Below are 19,170 nucleotides of genomic sequence, written 5' to 3' on the forward strand. Positions count from 1 at the left end.
AATCTTCAAAAGGGATTTTAAAAACTATAAATTTAATGTCTTCATTATACTCTTTTTTCAGCAAGAGTCCAAAAGGACTGAACGTCTTGTAAAATATAGAAGGTACACTATGACTGAAGTTCAAATTAGTTCAACCTGGGAAAACCCGACGGCTTTCTCATGAGCGATCCTTGGCTGTTGTCTTAAAATTACTGCAACCATTATTATTGGCTTTGGAAAGTATCTACCAAGATGAGAGGGATCTAAGTAGTGAGGCTGTTGGACTACTTTTGCTACTAAGTTCACAGAAAACAATCACCATTATCTCTTGTAAGTCTACTGTTGAAACCACTTGGGTCATTAAACAATGCCATCTAGGCATCATTGACTCCTTAAATGAAGAGGACAAGAAGTGTTTAAGACAGCTGAAAAAGTAAAGTACACAGACTTGATTCTTATATCTCTACAACAGCAACTTCTGAATTCTATTAATCTCTACATAGCTTTTACAGATGGCTGTTTTATAAAACGCCGAGTTGAGTGGAGTGAGGCATTACCAGCAATGGGGCTGCTGTGTGATCAAGACAAAATAGAGAATTTGAACACAAAAAGGAATACCATACGATGAACAAATTAAGATTTGACTTCAACTTCGTTATCATCACTAGTGGTTCGACCCAATTTTTGTGCTGTTTCCTGGGATAAAAGAAGTAGGAATTCTTCTCTTTCTAGTCCCACTCACAACAGCTACAGTTGAGCGTTCTTTTTCCTCATTGAATAGAATTTTGGGTTCTGAAAGAAGTCGCCTTCTGCATGATCATGAGCATATCATGAAGGACTGGAAGTACAGACAGATGAGAAGCCACCAAAAATGAATGCATTGCATTTGAGAAGTTCATTAACAGCGTTGTGCAAAATTACAACAAGAAACCAAGAAGGATGTAGATATAGTGCGTCATAGTAGGCTTGTGTAACCAACTTTAATTTGTGTGATGATTTAAAAACATGAGTTAAATCTAATAAAATGGTTGTGAAACATTTTTCAGTTTTTACTATGGTACCATACAGCCCACCTTCGCCCTAATGGTCTCACCCCTCGTTGATCCTCACCCCAGTATTTTTGAACACCCCGCTCCCCTAATTTCAATCCCTGTGGGCAACACTGGCTTGCAGCAAAGGATTAGCAATGTATTTTATGTGCACTTGTGAGTATTCTTTTTGCCCTAGGGCTACCATTATTGCTGCCCTAATGACAGCCACCTCCATCGGCAATTTAAGCCTGTAAATAAAACCTCTGCAGCTGTGTGCTGTGTCAAAGACAACTCCTGCTGTGTAGCTCTCATGTCTTTTACAATCATTCCCCATGAGGGTCCAGAGATATGTTTGGAGCCCGACCCACAAAAAGTTAACCCTGCCCGTCAAGCGCTGGGCTGGACGGGGACCTTGGAGCAGGGCTCCGGCCAAGCGAGACCAGCCTGTCCAGGCGGCCGCGTCTCCCAGTGGTGGCCACAGGGGGCGGCAGAGAGAGGCGCGTCATGTGATGCGGAGGCAGAGCCCGGCCTGGCTGTGGGCAGCACCGCCGCCGCCACCACACCTAGCGGAGCCTGGGAGCGAGGCCGGGCGGAGGGGCAGCGCGGGGGCCGGCGGGCGGGCCGGGCGATGGAGGCGCTGTGAGCGGGGCTTGGCAGGGAGGTGGCGGCGGAGCCTGGGCCGGGAGCGCGGGGCGGCGGCGGTAGCAGCAGGATGTCGCGCTCGGTGCTGCAGCCCAGCCAGCAGAAGCTGGCGGAGAAGCTGACCATCCTCAACGACCGGGGCATCGGCATGCTCACCCGGCTCTACAACATCAAGAAGGTGCGGGGGCCCCGCGGCGGGGGCGGGGGCGGGACGGCGCGGGGAGCCGGGCGGGCGGAATCACAGCCGCCGCGATCATTCCTGGGCCCCGGCGGCCCCCGCCGCCTCCCTCCTGCGCCTGATCCGGCCGTCGCCTCTCCTGCAGCGGGACCCTGGCGGCTCCGCCGCGGCCTAGCTGCGGGGCCCGGGGCGCAGCCGCTCTCCACTGGCGCTCTCCTGAGCTGCGAGAGCTCCGGTCCCCGCACAGGCTCGGCCCGCGGCTGCGGCGCTGGGCGGGGGCTGCGGGGTCGGGAAACGGAGCCGCGATGGGAAAACTTCCCGTCTGGCGTCGGCCTCGGTATTGGGCTGAGATCGCCGCGGTGGGGGGGACCCCTCCGCTCCCCGGGGCCGCCGCCAGGGTGGAGGCCGATCGGACAGAAGTGTGGAGTCCAGGAGTGGGTGTTTCTCCCCTAGGAGGTGCAAAGGGCGGCCAGGTTTGCGAGACCACCCACAATCCCAAGGGAAGCTGGCAGCGAGCCGCCCGCACCGTGAAGTGAAATGAAATGATTGTCTCCCGTCTGACCACGGCACTTCTTGGGAAGAGCCCAACAGGGTGTAAAGCAGGCATTTCCCCTCAGGGCTTTTTTTGCTTGTGAGTCATGACACCAGGGAGAGTATGGGTCAGCTTCCCAACGCAACCTGCCAAAGGTTCCCGGCTACCTAAGAGAAAAGGTCTCATTAAAAGTAATACACTTTAATCTCAACAAGTTTGAGGCAGGTCAGGTGGTTGCTTAGAAAGATTGCTGCTGGTTTCAGTTGTAACAGATGTTTTGAGTTCTAGGTGCTAAAAGACTGTAACAGCTAGTCTCCACCTTGGTTTTACTTTTATTAGAAAAATAAAGGAAAGAAGATAGTGTTTTTAATAAAGGAAGATGGTTCAGAGGTGCAGGAAGTTAACATATGTTATGATTTATCACGTAGGGAAAAATCGCCACTCCCTCTTCGGAAAGGTTTCTCAAGTTTAGTTCTACCTTGTTTAGTTTTGAAGCAAGTTTTTTTGTGTTTATAGACTGTTGTTTAGTGACCATTTTTAGTCAGCTATTAGATGTATTGAGTTCTTGTTGACTTATTCCAAATTTTTGTTAGCTTAATTTCTTCAACAATGACATACTGACACTAGGTAGAACTTCAGGTTTCTAATGAATCCAATTGAAAGGGTGAGTTTTGGTTAACTAAGATTTTACTAAGTCTCCTATTTTATTCTGCTTTATCTAATTAGTGTATTCTAGAAGGCATAGTTTGATTGCTCTTTGTTTGATGTAGTCTTTATATTCTGAAGATGTGCAAATGTGTGCAGGATTGAGGCCTTACATTCCCCAAGCTATTCAATGAGTTTGTAATTCTGCACACTCAGATTTTGCATTTGTTATTTTAAAAATTCTTCGGGATTGATGCATGAAAAAAGAATTTAAAAAATGTATTTAATTTAAACCACAGATCACCAAGTATTGAGTGACTGAACTGAGTGATTCCTGAACTGAGCTGCAACACACTTCTTGTCAGATAGCTTCTACATTATAGGAAGCATTTTTACTTCAGAAGTTACATTGAATACATTAAAATTTAACAATGTGCAACAGCAGCTTTCTAATAGTTTTGTAATGTGAGAATAAGGGCATGTCTACATGCAGACATATCAATTTTGCTGAAGCTGATTTAGTTAAACTGGTGCAAAAAGGCTGTGTTGGACATGCTTATTTAGGACTTATTTAGTTTGTCAATTTAGGAGCAGATTTTCACTGTTTTAATTAAGTCAGTCTAAGCAGGTAAAAGTTCTTGTGCAGACAAGGCATATATATATATATATATAAGCTCTTAGCTTGCAGTTTTGTATACTGGGAAGTGACCAGGGTGTTCTCTTTGATGTTTCAATTTAATAGCAGTATAAATATAACAATATAAAGTTATAGTAAAACAGAGAAACCTTGTGTTCAGGGAAAATGACTTCAAGATACTTACTTAATCTTTCTTATCTAACTTCTATGAAGTCTAAAAGCTTGCAGGTATAGGTATACTGGCAAAATCCTCCTAGTGTAGACACAATTATACTGGCAATAATCTTTTGATAGTATATTTTATGCTGGTTTGGCAAGTGAAATACATTATACAGGTAAAAGCACTTTTTTTGCTACTATAACTGTCTGTGTTAAGTCACAGCTTTTGCCCATATACATATGTTGTCTTATAAAAAAAAAAAAATTCAACCTGAAACTGACATATATATGCAGGAAAAAGTGTTAAGGGTAGGTCTGGCTTTAGTCACCAATAGTGACTCACTGGGACTGGGTCTGTTTGGCCCTTTTGGGGATATGATGCTTGCCCTTCAAGGCTCGTCTTTCATCTGCTCCAGATGACAGGATGGTAAAAGTGCTTAACTGTCCATTGAGTCCAAAATTCCCAGTGTTGATGCACCTTTAGGGAGGACAGGACTCCAGTCATGCCTGCAGATATCCCGTGTTCAAACATTAGATGGTTTAGGAGTATGTAGGTAGTTCAGCTCTATGTTGCTCCACTGCAAAGCTGGTAGAGTCCCAGATAGAAATCTGTGTGGGAGTTCATGTAGCTGTTTGTTTTTCTACCTAATTTTTTTTTATTATTTTTTATTTTAAACAGCATTCATCACTGTGGTAACTGAATGGCAATGGCAACATGGTGTCTGAGTGAGCTGGGGTGAGGGGTGGGGGGCTTCCTGCACAGAGCTGAGGAGTTGGGCTTCTATAGAGTTGGACCTAGAGTTTTCCATGAATCTTGGGCTTGAAGTGCACATGCCCTGAGCTCTTCGTGACTACAGACCTCTCCCCAAAGATGAGACTGTGTCTGAAACCAAGCTGAAACTTGCTGAATTTTCAGAGAACTCTGCAGGAAGAAAGAATCTTAGTGTTTTTAGTTTTGAAACTCCCTTTAAATATTCAAGAGGAGAATTGGAAATTCAAATTACTAGAAGTTACTAGTCAATATGTGGTACTGCGGTTAAAGGAAATGGTTAAGATGGTTTTTATAAGAGGAAGTGATAGTAGATCAAGTGATAAGACTGACTGAGAAATTGCTGTAATCATTGTTTAGAGAATGAGGATGTTTAAAAGATGGTTAAGAAGTTCCTTGCCTGTTTAAGTGCACTAAACAAAATATTCGCTCCAAAGTAGTTTTAGAAGTCATCAGGAATGGTTAAAACCTGAGTTTGTACTTCATCTTTGCATGTAAACATCTCAGTTTTTATGTCATTGAACTCTGTCCTTTTTTCTGCCTAAAATTGTTGATTGCTCTTCAGTTCCTGTCTGCAGAAACTTCCTGCCGTTACATTGTTTTTTGAAATAGCAGTTTGGAATTCATTGAATTTAACACCTTGAGCTGATATTATCTATCTTGAATAGCACTAACTTTAATAAATGAAGAAGGTCACAGGTTCTTTAGTGTTTTTTAGATGTAATACACAGCATGTGCTTTACACAAAACTTGATTATCATTCATCTTTCTTGCTAATGTTCTTATTTTTTTGAATACTGTGTGTGAATGAACAGTTTAATTGATTTGTTATCTGGAAATCTTAATGCTCTTAAATGATTTTGCACGCAAGCAGTGGTTGTGAGATCCACTACCCCAGTGGTTCTCTAACTTTTGTACTGGTGACCCCTTTCACAAAGCAAGCCTCTGAGTGCGACCCCTCCCCCTCTTATAAATGAAAAACACTTTTAAATTTATTTAACACCACATAAATACTGGAGGCAAAGCGGAGTTTGGGGTGAGGCTGACAGCTCATGACCCCACGTGTAATAACCTTGCGACCCCCAGTTTGAGAACCCCTGCACTACCCTATTCTTCTTCCCCTTCTCTGCTGCCAAGACACCGTGTCTGCTACTCTACTCCCTCCAATCTTGTGGCACTGAAAGGATCTATCTTCCTCTGTTCATAGTTCTCTCCAGCAGCAGAGTTAAACTAAAGTGATTCTCATTGGTTTCACTACTGCCCACAGGAGTCTGATTAGCAACAGTGTATTGGGGACAAGAATAAAATGAAGTATGGAAGAGTACCTGGTGAATGGTTCACTCCCCCCTATGGTGAGAGCACAGGGCGTGGCTAGTATGAAGAGTGGTTGGTAAAGTGGTGTATGTTGGAGTAAGACATTCCTAGTGTGTTGCTAGTGGACCATCTGTTTTATGTTTGGTCTGTACCAGGAGTGGATTTCTGCAGGATTGCGATTGTCTGCACAGTGGTCCCAACCCTTCTCGATATTGGGACCAATCTTAATTCTAAATTTGGATGTGCTGCCTCTACACTTTCTCTCTTCCCTTGTTCCTTCCCGTCATTTGAGCCTGTCTCTTTCCTCAGCTCTTCAAAGAATTATACTGATGCTGCTGCTTTTCACACAGAACTTTCTTAGCTACCATGCTTGTAGGTGAGTAACTTTTCTGTAGTACCATACACAGTTTAGTGCTCTTCCCCAACTTCTGTTCTACTGAAAGCATGCTTCACAAGTAAAAGCTTTCCTGCTTGTGACTTTGCCTCTAGTAAGAGCAGCAAAGATAAACTGATTAGACTGTAAATTTTTCTGTCAATGCTCCTACATTTCTAGGTAGCAGTGACACAGGAACGATTCTTTTCAGTGCGGGTATTTCTTTTCAGGGACTCTTTAAATTAAAAAAAAAAAAAAAAAAAAAGTGGTGTGGTTGCCAGGTAGTATTTGCTACAAGATTCTATGGTGAATTTGAACACCTGGAATAGCTAACTGAACCAAGACAGGAATCTATGATGGAAGCCAGTGTTGGTGTTAAAGTTCTTGTGGTTTTTGAATCAGTTATTTTAATGAGTGTCAGAGCAACATACTTTTAATAGAACAGTTTAATATAATAAAGTTAAGGTCACAGAGTAATACTCCAAAAATAAGGAATCAGAAATCAGTATTTTTACTATTTTAATTGCATTTGTTGTCATTGTGCTATCAATATCAAATTCCAAAGCACAACTTTTATGTCTGTATACAGAATTTGCAAAATTCTTCTTAAGAAGTTGTCAAAAGATGTTGTATTTAATTTAGAAGGAAAAAAGGGGAACAGGTTAAAACTGTTACATGACCCTGTAACTTTCCAAAATTAAACAGTTTTAAACAAGGCTCGGCATTTGGTTCACAGTGACTTCGTTCTGTTTGGTAACATGGCAGACACACCATTTCAAATCTTTTACACCTTTTATTAAAGATACAGGAAAAGAAAAAACAGTTAAAGCATTTAAAATGGAAGGTATTAAACAGGGCTCTCATTTTAATGACATCCTTTGTTCCATGGTACTGAAGATGGTAGTAGCTGTCCTTTTTGGGAAAAAGAGAAGAAGTTAGTTGAGATGAAATGGAGATGTAGTTGCTGAAGTCCGATCCCATTTCCTAGGAGAAAAATGACAGACCCACTCAGATGGGGAAAGAAAAAAACAGCAAAGACATCAAATGAAATTTCTGTCCCCTGGTGCTACTTTCACTTGCAGCCTCGCTGTTGGAAAAACACAGGCACTGCACATGTTCTTAACCGCCACTCTGAGCCCTGGCGAAGTTTTACCAACATTGGTCTGGTTAAGGCATTGCATTTAGCTGCCTTTCTGGTTACAGACTTACGTTAATGTTGCAAAATATACAGTCTTGTCTGGTGTAGCCAGACTCTATTAGATTGAAGAAAAAAGGAGAGAGATAAGAAGGAAAAGAAATAAGGTAGGAAAGGAGAGGGATACATGGTGGGGTATATGTGACACAGACTCCCATTCCAGGTGGTGGCAATGGTGATGTCATCAGAGTCCCTCTCTCTGGCCTCATCTGGTCAGGACGTCTCCCAGGATTAGGGCAAAAAAGGTTTGGGGTTCCAGGAGATGGTGGGAATGGCAGCCATGATGGTGAACCTTGCCTCCTTCCCCTTCTTTTGTCTTCAAATCAACCAGCATTGCCGTAGCTAAATGTTCTCCAAAGTCTTTTATGTTAAGGACCCCAAAAGGGAGTGGTAGGTGAGATAGCCCAGTGGCTCTTTACTTTTCTAGACTACTGTACCCCTTTCAGGAGTCTGATTTGTCTTGCATACCCCAAGTTTCACCTCACTTAAAAACTACTTGCTTACAAAATCAGACACAAATATACATAAGTGTCAGAGTGCATTATTACTGAAGAATTGCTCACTTTCTGATTACCATATCATTCTAAAATAAATCAATTGGAATATAAATATTGTACTTACATTTCAATGTATAGTATATAGAGCCGTACAAACAAGAAATTGTATGACATTTTAGTTTATACTGACTTCGCTAGTGCTTTTTATGTAGCCTGTTGTAAAACTAGGCAAATATTTAGATGAGTTGATGTACCCCCTCGAAAACTTCTGCTACCCCTGGTTGAGAACCACTGGAATAGCCCTTTCCCTCCTGGTTTTGTTCACCAATTAGGTCAAATTTCCAACACACCAATTTTGGTTCATTTAGTTCTGATCCCACACTTCTCCTATGTACCAGGCATGATCTTAACTCAGTCCTTGAGTTAGATCACTAGGCCTTCTTTTTTTAGACTAATTTAGTCTTTGTCTTCACTTTGCCCCTTTTCCCATTAACAATAATTAACAAATGTTGCACTTTACAAACTTTAACCACTTTCCACAGTTACTTACAAGTGGAGTAAACTTGTAGGCCTAATTATTACAACTGATCAGTCGTAGGAGTTGAAATATTGGTATCTGCTTAACTTCTGTTAAATTTCCTTGTAGATTGGTAAGGGCCATCTTGAAAAATAAAGTTAGATGTGTAGTTTAATGTACAAAACTGGCAGAACGTAATAGTATTAAAATTTATTTACCTAATAATTTGGTTATGCTTTTCACATTCAATACTCCTAAGCGTTAGGATCAACAAAGAACAAATTGTTTTACATATTAGTTTTAACTTAAGACTGCTTTTAGCTTTCTAAACTGATGACTTGGCTCCTGATCCCACAGTGAGCTGCATGCAGGTGAAGGGACATCCCATATAGAGCTTATTGTGAAATCAGAGCTTAAAGCCTTGTGTGGCAAATTACATCCTCCATTTTGCAATCTCAAAATCAGGGTTGTTCAAGCTTTGCTTTTTAATTATATTTGCAGATATAGTATCACTTGTCAAATTTCCACCAATTACTCATAAGTCAAGTGAGTGCTTTTTCACTTATTTAACTTTTGCCATAATTACAGATACACATTATTTCAGAAGAGTAATTAATGGCATAAAAATGGTGCTGTAGGAAGAATAGTCTCTAAGAAGAAACACCATAGGGACAGTGGGTGAGGTTCTCACTTCTGCTCCAACCCCTTTACAGCTGATATAAGGGCAGAGTCCCTGAAATCCACAGTTCTGGCTGGGGAAGGGTTTCAGTCAGCATAGGTACTACAGAAGACAACTGTAATACTGCCTTCAGAAAATTCCTTCCCAACCCTTGGGCAGTGACTGCTTTGTCTACACTAAAGGGAAAAGTCAATCTAAGCTACGCAATTTGAGTTATGTGAACAGCGTAACTCAAATAGACATAGCTTATATTTACTTACCACGGGGTCCACACTATGCAATGTCGACAGGAGACGCTCTCCCATCGACTCTCCTTACTCTTCTTGATCAGGTGGAGATCTAGAGACCCGCTAAATCAACCGCTGTTGCATTGATCGCCGCACTGTTGATCCTCCGGTAAGTGTAGACAAGCTCTCAGGCTGGGGGCAGGAGTGGCATATCTGGGGTAGGGCCACAGTAAGCAGTGCTGCAGGATTCATTTGAGTATTCTGCATCAACTATGGGTTTCAGAAATATCAAGGAGAACTTTGAAATCCTGTTATTAAAAAACTGCAGATTGCCTATTCATTTCCACATCTTGTTCATTACTGAGTCTGTCATGTAATGCTACAAAAGTGACTAAGTCACTGTAAAGATAAAGTTATTTTAATGTTCAGAGGACGATCAGGTGTAGCCGAAGAGGCTAGTGCACCTCTTTTGATTTACACATTCAATTGAAAATCATCCCAAAAGAGCTGGTCTATGTTTTTCGAATGAAAGAGAAAGTTTTAACAACCTTTTTGCTTCTCGGGCAGATCACAAGTCACTTAAATTAAGATGTTGAAATTTTGTGGCAATTTAAGCCCATTATTTTTTCTTCTCATTAACTGTCCACACTGTCTTCATACTTAATTAGTAGAATCAACCTTTTCTATTTGATCAGTTCTGATATTTACTAACATTACAACTTTTCAGAGCTAACCATATAAAATGTATTAGGTTTCTGTGTTGTGCTGCATTAGATGTAGAATTAAGTGTAAAGTGTCTGACTCTGTAGCCATTCTTGACACAAAAATGCAATTGATGTAAGTAGTTGTGCCTGGGAAACACATGCTCTGTCTTGGTCTAGTCCTAGAAAACATTAGGTTGGACTTCAATTGCTGCATCAGAAATGACAGGTGGTAGATTTAATTTTAGTGTTCAGGAAATATTTTGAACAGTTGAACCTGCCTGAACTACAAATATGGTTGTCTGAGTCCATTAAAACATTAAAATTTGTCACCTGGATGATGCCTATCCTAGTTGCAAGGCCTTCAGTGACCTAAGGAAGTCCAAAGCTTGATCTTATGTACCTGATCTAGTTACAGAATGGAGGGGTTTGGTCCATGCTAAAAGTTGTAACTAGATGAAGGGGGTAACTGTATAACAGAGTCCCTTGGTATGGTTGTATTTGTAGGTTAGTTGGTGGAACTTTTGATTGTACACAATACAAATAACTCATGGAACTTCTGTGATACAGAATTAAGTATGTGTTATTGTAGGAGGAAGTTTGTCAAAGCTCTTAAGAAACATCAAAGCTTTACTGTGAGAAATAATTTGCCGATATACTACAGACTTTTCACAGCAACTTGTTTAGTTTTTGTATGAAAGCCCTCATTCACGTCGGCTTTTCAGTAAACAAGCCTGTTGATTAATCAACTGTAGACTTCCACACAGTATGGAAAATTTAAGAGAATGAGTCAGCTGTGGCAGCCTTCAACAGAGATGTTAAAGCAATCACTTTTTAATCTTAATCTATTCATTTATAGTGTACAGAGTTTCTTTATATGTTGAATTTCCAGTACAGCTTTTCAATAGAATAGCTGTTTTTTCCTTTTCCCCTTCCCCCAAGGGTTTTGACTTTTTCAAAATTAGACATTAATAACTAATAATTAGCTTTAAATAAATGGCAAACAAAGGTTAAGTAACTGACAAACCTAGGGAAATTCAGAGATGATGATGTAACTCTCTCTGAATTACCTTTTTGCCTAATTTTTAAATTAGTCACTTTCATGCCACTCCTACATAAAAGGCAACTTACTGTCCCTAAAGAAGTTTGACTGAAAAAAATTTTTTTTTGCATATTATAAACAGCACACTGTAAGAATGCTTGCCCATGATTTTCTTGTGTGGCAAGTGAATTACCATACAGCAGAATGCAATGGCTCAGGAGTTTCTACATCTCTTATTAGGGTATCTTGTAATTAGCATTGTGTAGGTTAGTTGTAAATTTTGGGGAATGTCATAGAAATCTAATGCAAATTACTAAAAACATACCCTAAATTTTGGAAAGCCATATGGATGTTTTGCAATACTGTACCACCTTTGCAGAACCAGATTTTAATGTAATTTTTCTGTGTTGGATCATTTCGTGTTTTCCTGTATTTTTCCATATGATCTTAGTATTTTCCTATTTCCAGCCTTCCCTTTCTCATATAAATCCATGGTACGCCCACATCTTGAATACTGCATGCACATGTGGTCACCCCATCTCAAAAAAGATATATTGGAATTGGAAAAGGTTCAGAAAAGGGCAACAGAAATGATTAGGGGTATGGAACGTCTTCCGTATGAGGAGAGATTAATAAGACTGGGACTTTTCAGCTTGGAAAAGAGATGGCTAAGGGGAGATATAATTGAAGTCTATAAAATCATGACTGGTGTAGAGAAAGATAAGGAAGTCTTGTTTACTAGTTCTCATAACACAAGAACTAGGGGTCACCGAATGAAATTTAATAGGTAGCAGGTTTAAAACAAATAAAAGGAAGTATTTCTTCACACCATGCACAGTAAACCTGTGGAACTCCTTGCCAGAGGATGTTGTGATAACAGGGCTAAAAAAATAACTAAATAAATGAATGGTGGATAGATCCATCAATGGCTATTACCCAGGATGGGCAGGGTTGGTGTCCTTAGCCTCTGTTTGCCAGTAGCTGGGAATAAGCGACAGGGGATGGATCACTTGATGATTACCTGTTCTGTTCATTCCCTCTGGGGCACCTGGCACTGGCCACTGTCTGCAGTGGCCAGTGCCAGGTGCCCCAGAGGGAATGAACAGAACAGGTAATCATCAATTTGTCCACTGTGATTTAAATTTTGAACTATATTTTGCAGAACCTGCAAACTTTCGATCAAGTCCTGCTTGTTTTGTGGATGAACTCGTATTTTTTTGACCGTCAGGTATTCTCTCACACTCACACTCCCCCGAACATAGGCTGGTAGTCCCCATGCTTACCACAGTACACAACTTGCTTTCCAAGTTCTAAGCTCCATGCCTGAGGCCCCAAATGTGGTGTTGTCTCTTTCAGCACCTGAGTAAAAATATTTTATATCTTTATATATTTACTCAAAATGAGTGAGATAATCTTAAGAAGGTATGTGTGAGAGAGAGCATACTAATGAGTGAGTCTTACACCCAGTGAGTGAGACTTGACATGTCTTCAGGACAGCAGGATAAAACAGTAATAGATTCTAGGTCTCCTGATTCCAATTCAATATTTGATCCACTGGACCAGGAGTGAGCAAATTTTTTGGCTTGAGGGCCACATCAAGGTTCCAAAACTGTATGGAGGGCCGGGTAGGGAAGACTGTGCCTCCCCTAACCCTATCCGCCCCGTCCCACTTCCCGCCCCCTGACTGCCCCCCTCAGAACCTCTGACCCATCCAACCCCCCCCCCTCCTTGTCCCCTAACCACCCTCTCCTGGGACCCCCTGCCCCTAACCGCCCCCTTGGAACCCTACCCTCCATCCAACCCCTCTGCTCCCTGACTGCCCTGACCCCTATCTACACCCCCGCCCCCTTATAACCCCCCTGGAACTGCACCCCCATCCAACCCCCCCCCCCCCCCAGCCCCTTTCAGAATGTGACCCTGCGAACATGGACAGAGGACTCAGGAGGAGCAGGGGCAGCCGGAGAGAAGGGGCGCTTTGAAGGGGAAACCGCTGCTTCTCTCCGGCCGGCTGCCCGGTGTTCCTCCTGAGTCCTCCGCACGCGTTTACCGCGCTCCCGCCACCTGCACCGCCTGCCTGCTCCCCTGAGGCTGCAGGTGAGCCTCCCTTCCTGCTCTCCCCTGCCTCTGCAGTGCAGCCCCCCCCCCGCCCCCCCGGTGCTGGCGTCGCCTTGTGCTGAGGCTGTTGGGGAGGGAGGACAGCAGGGGAGGGGCCAGGGGCGAGCATCCCCGGACGGGAGCTCAAGGGCCAGGCAGGACGGTCCCCCAGACCGGATGTGGCCCACGGGTCGTAGTTTGCCCACGTCTGCACTAGACCATGTTGCCATGTCTTAAAGACTGATAGTGTCTTTTCTATGTGAGCTCCTTTGATCCTGTCTGATTATGACCTGATTGTGTGACCTGTACAGGGCCGGCTCCAGGCACCAGCTTGTCAAGCAGGTGCTTGGGGCGGCACGTCCAGGTATTCAGCGGCAATTCGGCGGAGGGTCCCTCACTCCGCCTGGGAGCGAAGGACCTCCCGCCGAATTGCGGCCGCAAATCGCGGCTTTTTTTATTATTTTATTTTTGGGGGGGGGCTTCTTGGGGCAGCCAAAACCCTGGAGCCGGCCCTGGACCTGTATGGCCACACACAGTAATTTGGTTGATCTTTTCAATAGAGTAAAATACGTTTAGGTTTTGTGTTTTGCTCTAACCAAATTAACTCTTCTTATAATGGTGTAATTATACCAGACAAAAGAGCCTCTCCCCCTGGATATAGCTTTCTCCAAATATTGGAGTATTGTGCTTCAAAATCAGTCACATTAGATTTCATTTCCCTCTCTAGAAAGTACTACTTTCTTAAAATATTGCAGTTTCCACAACTTAAGAGTTCAAGCAGACATTTCCTTGCAGTGTTGCTACCCAAATATTGCAGTATCGTCCTAGTGGATGTGAACTAGAAAGTGAAACTGCCTAGTTTGTTTTCCTTATCCAGACTGAGATACTTTATTCCATGTTACTTGATTCCTTTTTATTACTGTAAGTTCTTCAAAACTGTCTAAGCTTTTCTTAACAAATAAGGAAACACGTTTTTAAAAGACTTGACTTGATGGTTTCTCTTTATTCACCAAAACAAACTCCATTTGACGATTTGTGCTTATATAGCACTTGGTCAGACTATCTGACATCAAACTAAAATTATCTGCTTTTACTTTCATAAGCACACATTAACTAGGAATGAAAACCTAGCAACTGAAATCCTATGGTTCTTTGATATACTTTTTGACTCTGTTCCAGATTTGTTTGTGATGTTATTTCATCATGGGGAAAAATCTTCATCTTAAGGTGAGGACACAAACTGTGGCAAGCTACCATGCTAGTATAGATTGCTGAGGAAACAAATGCTCTGTAACTTGATAGGAATCTAATGTCTCTATTATTTTAATGAGACTTTATTTCTAAAATAGCAATTCCATGTATTAGCCTTGATGCTTGTGTTGCATCATCTTTCCCAGCATAGTTATGTTACATCTGTCAAGTAGCATAGAAGAGAATTTGGACATGACTTGCAGAAGATTCCTTGAGCATAGTATTCCAGCTCTGAAGCAACTGGAAGCTCATAGCTTCTGAATTATGTATTCCAGGAATGCTGCTTTAGTCGTAATATTTTTTAAGGTCTTGATTTGATTTTTTGGAAGTGCTGGAAAGTCACCATTGCATTCTGTGGCCATAGATCAGAAATAAAAATACATAATTACATCAACCTACTTAGTTAAGAATGGGGCATCTGCATCTAACTAGGTATCAAGCCTGAAGAGCATCTAAAGATACTGAATCTTTAAAAAGATCAAGTACTTTTGATTTAATAGCAAAATGTTTAATTTTTATTGGACTCTACTCTCAGCACCATAAACCACCCAGTCAAATGGGTGATTGAAAAATTTTACATCCAACTTTTATTTGACTGGTATCTAAAATTGGTATTTACTTTTTTCACTTCCTCTTTACTCCAGTTGTTTTTATCTGTCTCATAACCTTTCTTCTCTTGCTTTTGGTTTCCCTCTTTTGAGGAGTTAGGGGGAGAAAAGATGGCTGTGTGGTGTTGTGGTTACTGTTAAGCAGACTAACCCTTATTCCTACTGAAATCTATTAATGTTGCTTTTTTAGTTCACCTAGGGTGAATGCTAGAGTGCAGAGTGAGGCAAATTGTCCTCAGACTGGGCATACACTGCACCATAGTGTCCCTGGTTGCTGCAGTGTGGAAAAGAGGGGTTAAGTTTGGTTCTTAACACTGCACTTGTATTAGCCAATAAACAATACCCACTATTTACTTGGACTTTTATTCTGAGTGCTGCTTTCATCATCCCTGTCTTTTCTCTTTTTACTACCCCATCTAGATAGTATTATACTGTTACTTCTGTTACTGACTCCTCAGTAGCACCAGCAGTGGGGGACACTAGCATAGGACTGCTCAGTTTTACTCTTTTTTCCCTGGGTCGTGGAGTGAATGTTCTGGGCATGAGCTGCATAGGTGCAGTCCTTTGACAATTCCAGGAGTGTGACGAGGTCTAGTGTGGGAAGGATACAGGTATGAAGTTGCATGCGGTGTCACACAAATGGATGAAAGATATATTGGTGCAGCAGTAGCTGGCCTGGTAACCAAGCTTGGTACCTTGCTCCATCTGCCAACAGTGGACTGGGAACTGTGCCGAGACTTTGCTTTCGCCCAGTGGAAGAGTGGTGGTCGTTGTGTCATCCTGTGAAAACCATTTTTGAATGAAAGCAGGATTAGTAGATCAGTTACTGAGTAATGACCATGATGCATGGAAGAAAGGAAGGAAAAGTATATGATAAATGGAGAAGGATCCTGAGGCTTTAAGCATTGACATACTCCTTTAGTCGGGTGCACTGCATTTCCTTGAACGGATGAACATTAGTCTTTCATTCGGTCTAAATAAAAACTTCAGGTTTAGAAATATATGAATCTGAGATATTACAGTATTGGTTACTTTTTATATCTTCTGGATGTATTGTTAAACAAAACTTGGCTTAATTGGGTGTCTGTTTCTCTGTATTCGTCTCACAGATCTTATCAATGACAGTACTGGTCACCTAAACAGATGGGTTAACATAGGTAAACATAAGTTCTGGAATGTTGAATCGGTGCTCTAATCTTGAGGAAATTTCAGTTTTATGATGATTTGGGCAAAGTGGTCAGAAATTTTGTGTTTTCAGGCCTCTTTCCCTGAAGGTTGAGATCTCCTGTAATGCTTCGCATAGAACTCAGTTTTCAGTATGAAAGCTTACTGACTTGAACCTGTCTCATATTATAAGAAAATGGTATCTGTTTTTCTCACTACAAGAGTAAGAAATAGTATATGTGAAAGTAGTGTTTAAATTAAAACTGATAGTAGTGAACTTGGTGCTAGTGGACAGTATTTAGATTAAAGTGACACACATGACACCATCAATCTAGATCAGTGGTTCCCAAACTGGGGTTTGTGAAATGTTACAGGGGGTTCTTGGGAAAAAATTCTCTAATGGCGGTCAGAGATGTCCCAAGGGATCCTGGCCAGCATGGGGCCACCAGCCTGGAGCCCCTGGACTTCCAAGAGCTAAGCAGATCAAAGCAAGCATTGCTATCACACTGAGGAGATTTAAACTTCAAGACTCCTTATAAGAAGTGGAAAGGGAGGTGGATATTTTTTGCTGTTTTTAAAATTATATAGGCAGCTAGTATTGTTTTTAAAATTATTATGAACAATTTTAAGCTTTGTTGTAACGTGCATTGTTTGCCTGGACTGCTCAAGACCTGAATGCTTGTGTAGGAGGAACTCTTTGAGTTGGCTTCTTAAATGCCTTCATGCTGTTTCACATCTGAAACATAGGAGCCTTGTCTTATAACAGGCTTATTCAAAGTGATACAAGCTACAAAAGTGAGATCTTGGAAGAGTGTTGCCGTTTTCACAATGCAATAAAAATACTGTAATGATAACTAATAATTAATAACAGTGTGTAATAAGCATGTTATAAAAACAAATTTTATATTTCCAAGATCACTGCTTTTATACTCAGGTAAAGGAGAAAATCCCTGGAAATATTCATTTTTAGGAGGGGGTTCGCGAGACTAGACATTTTAGTGAATGGGGTTCGCAGGTTGTTAAAGTTTGGGAACCACTGATTTAGATGCAGTGTGGAAGCCCACTTAAAGATTCCATATCTTTTTGCCTGCTTTCATACGATCTTCTAAAATGTGTCTACTCTCCAAAAATCGCTCGCTAAATCTGTGTAATCCAACACTCTTCTAGTACAATTTTTTTTAATTTAAGTTTTGTATCTCTATTTTCTTTCCAGAAACTAAATTTGTTTCCTGTTCCTCCTGATTGAAACCAGGTCTTTGAGGATTCCTTAGTGGTGAGGACTTTGAAGCAAGAACTGTAGAACAGGCCCAGAGTAACTTGGATAGCTTTACATCTTACGTTACTGCTTGCTGGAACAGTGCTGGGAGTAATAGGATATTCACCATGCTACCTCATCCAAGGACTCCATCTCAGGGAGCCTGATGAACCTGGGAATGCCCTATTGTTCATGTGGGGCAGTTCAAGGCAGCTCTCCCTATAAACTTCCTGAAAGCCCTAACTCTGAGGAAGGAGGCAATAGTAAAGAAGCTAGTGCATCTTCTGACTCGATACACAGTCCCCACAACTTTTGTGTGTGCTGCAGTATCAGTGGAGTTCACATATCAGTGAAGTTAGCATGTATGTAGTGGATGTCTAGGCTGAACTGTTGGCTGGTATTGATCCCTTCTTAGCCAATATCTCTGACCAATGCATCTGTTGTTACTCTTGGTTTCCCACCAGCTGGCCTAGAAATCTTCCCTGATACTTCCCCTTTCCTTCCGGGAGGCTTCTGAGGAAGTGCTGCTGGTACAGACATTAGACGGGCCCTAAGCCAGCTAAGTGTTGATGCACCTGCTGTTAGGCTGCTATGCCAGCTGCCTAAGGAGTAGTCACATCAGCCAGTCTCCTAACTCCAAATCAACTGCTGGGGCTCTTAGGTGGACATTCAGGCAGATCCCTGGAATATTGGAAAAGGCAGCTAGGGAGTAAAATATCTTGTTACCCATTGAAGTGTTCAGCAAGCACGTGGTGTAGTTGAAATGCTCTCAAAGCTGTTATGTTCTACCCTCTTCTGAACATCGCAGATTGTGTGTCTCATCCTCACCAGAGCACCCCATGTACCTCTCTTCAGAAAGTGAAGGCAAGCTTCTTGAAAGAAAATGTGGAAAACTTTGAAATAGAAACCCTTTAAAAAAAATTGTTGTTAGTCTTCAAAGGAATCATTCAGATTTGAAAAAATTTGAGTATCTAACCACAGATTTAATATTGACAATTCTAAACAAAATGTTTCCAAAAAAAGCTTACAATTCAAATGTTATTTACCCTTCTCTGCCTCAAGGTTCCAACAACAATTTTTTAAAGGCTAATGGTACGATCCAAAGCCCATTGGTGTAAGTGGGAGTTTTGACATTGACATTGACTTTAGGTGGGCTTTGATTCAGGCCCTAAATTATGTGATTAAGCTGCAGTGTATACATAAGGAGAAATTTTGAGGTTACTTTCAGGTTATGTCACTATTTTTTCTTTCTGAATCTATCAAAATTAAAATTGACATTAGTATTGTGTATTTTATAATTTTGGTTTGGAGATCTGTCACTAGCTGAAGAAAAGGCTCTTAGTCTCTGGCCCTCTCTTCAGAGAGGAAAGAATATGAATGTGAAATGATTATAAGTAGAACTCATAAATTAAACTGATATGGTTTTACATAGAAATGCAGATGAACCCATGACAATCTCAAAGGTTTTGAATCCTAAATTTGAAAGCTTGAATGTTTTACTTTCTTGACTCTCTTGCATACAATAATGCAATAGCTTTCACTTTTTTGAAAATGGAAAAATAACTTTAAAACTAAAGGATGTGTACAGTATGGACTGATTCTCTATATGCTTAAATAAATTTCAACTTGTAGTGCTTGCTTCTGAGACTCTTGAAGCAAAAAATATTGTTCCTAATTAAAA

General features: G+C 41.4%; 1 protein-coding gene across 5 annotated transcripts in view; it reads left to right on the forward strand.

Moving 5' to 3' along the window:
- The first annotated feature begins 1,617 nt into the window (after positions 1-1,617).
- The window catches only part of NCKAP1 (NCK associated protein 1), a 105,093-nt gene continuing 87,540 nt past the window's right edge, over positions 1,618-19,170 (forward strand). For 2 of the 5 annotated variants that reach the window (XM_054043347.1, XM_054043348.1), the window contains exon 1: positions 1,618-1,830. In XM_054043347.1, coding sequence (XP_053899322.1) covers positions 1,723-1,830 — 108 coding nt within the window. In that variant the 5' untranslated portion in view covers positions 1,618-1,722. Of the gene's footprint in view, positions 1,831-2,993; positions 3,027-19,170 lie in introns of those variants that run through there. The other 3 variants (XM_054043349.1, XM_054043350.1, XM_054043351.1) reach the window with 2 other exon arrangements.

This window comes from Malaclemys terrapin, chromosome 11 (genome assembly GCF_027887155.1).
Source record: "Malaclemys terrapin pileata isolate rMalTer1 chromosome 11, rMalTer1.hap1, whole genome shotgun sequence".
NCBI lineage: Eukaryota > Metazoa > Chordata > Testudines > Emydidae > Malaclemys > Malaclemys terrapin.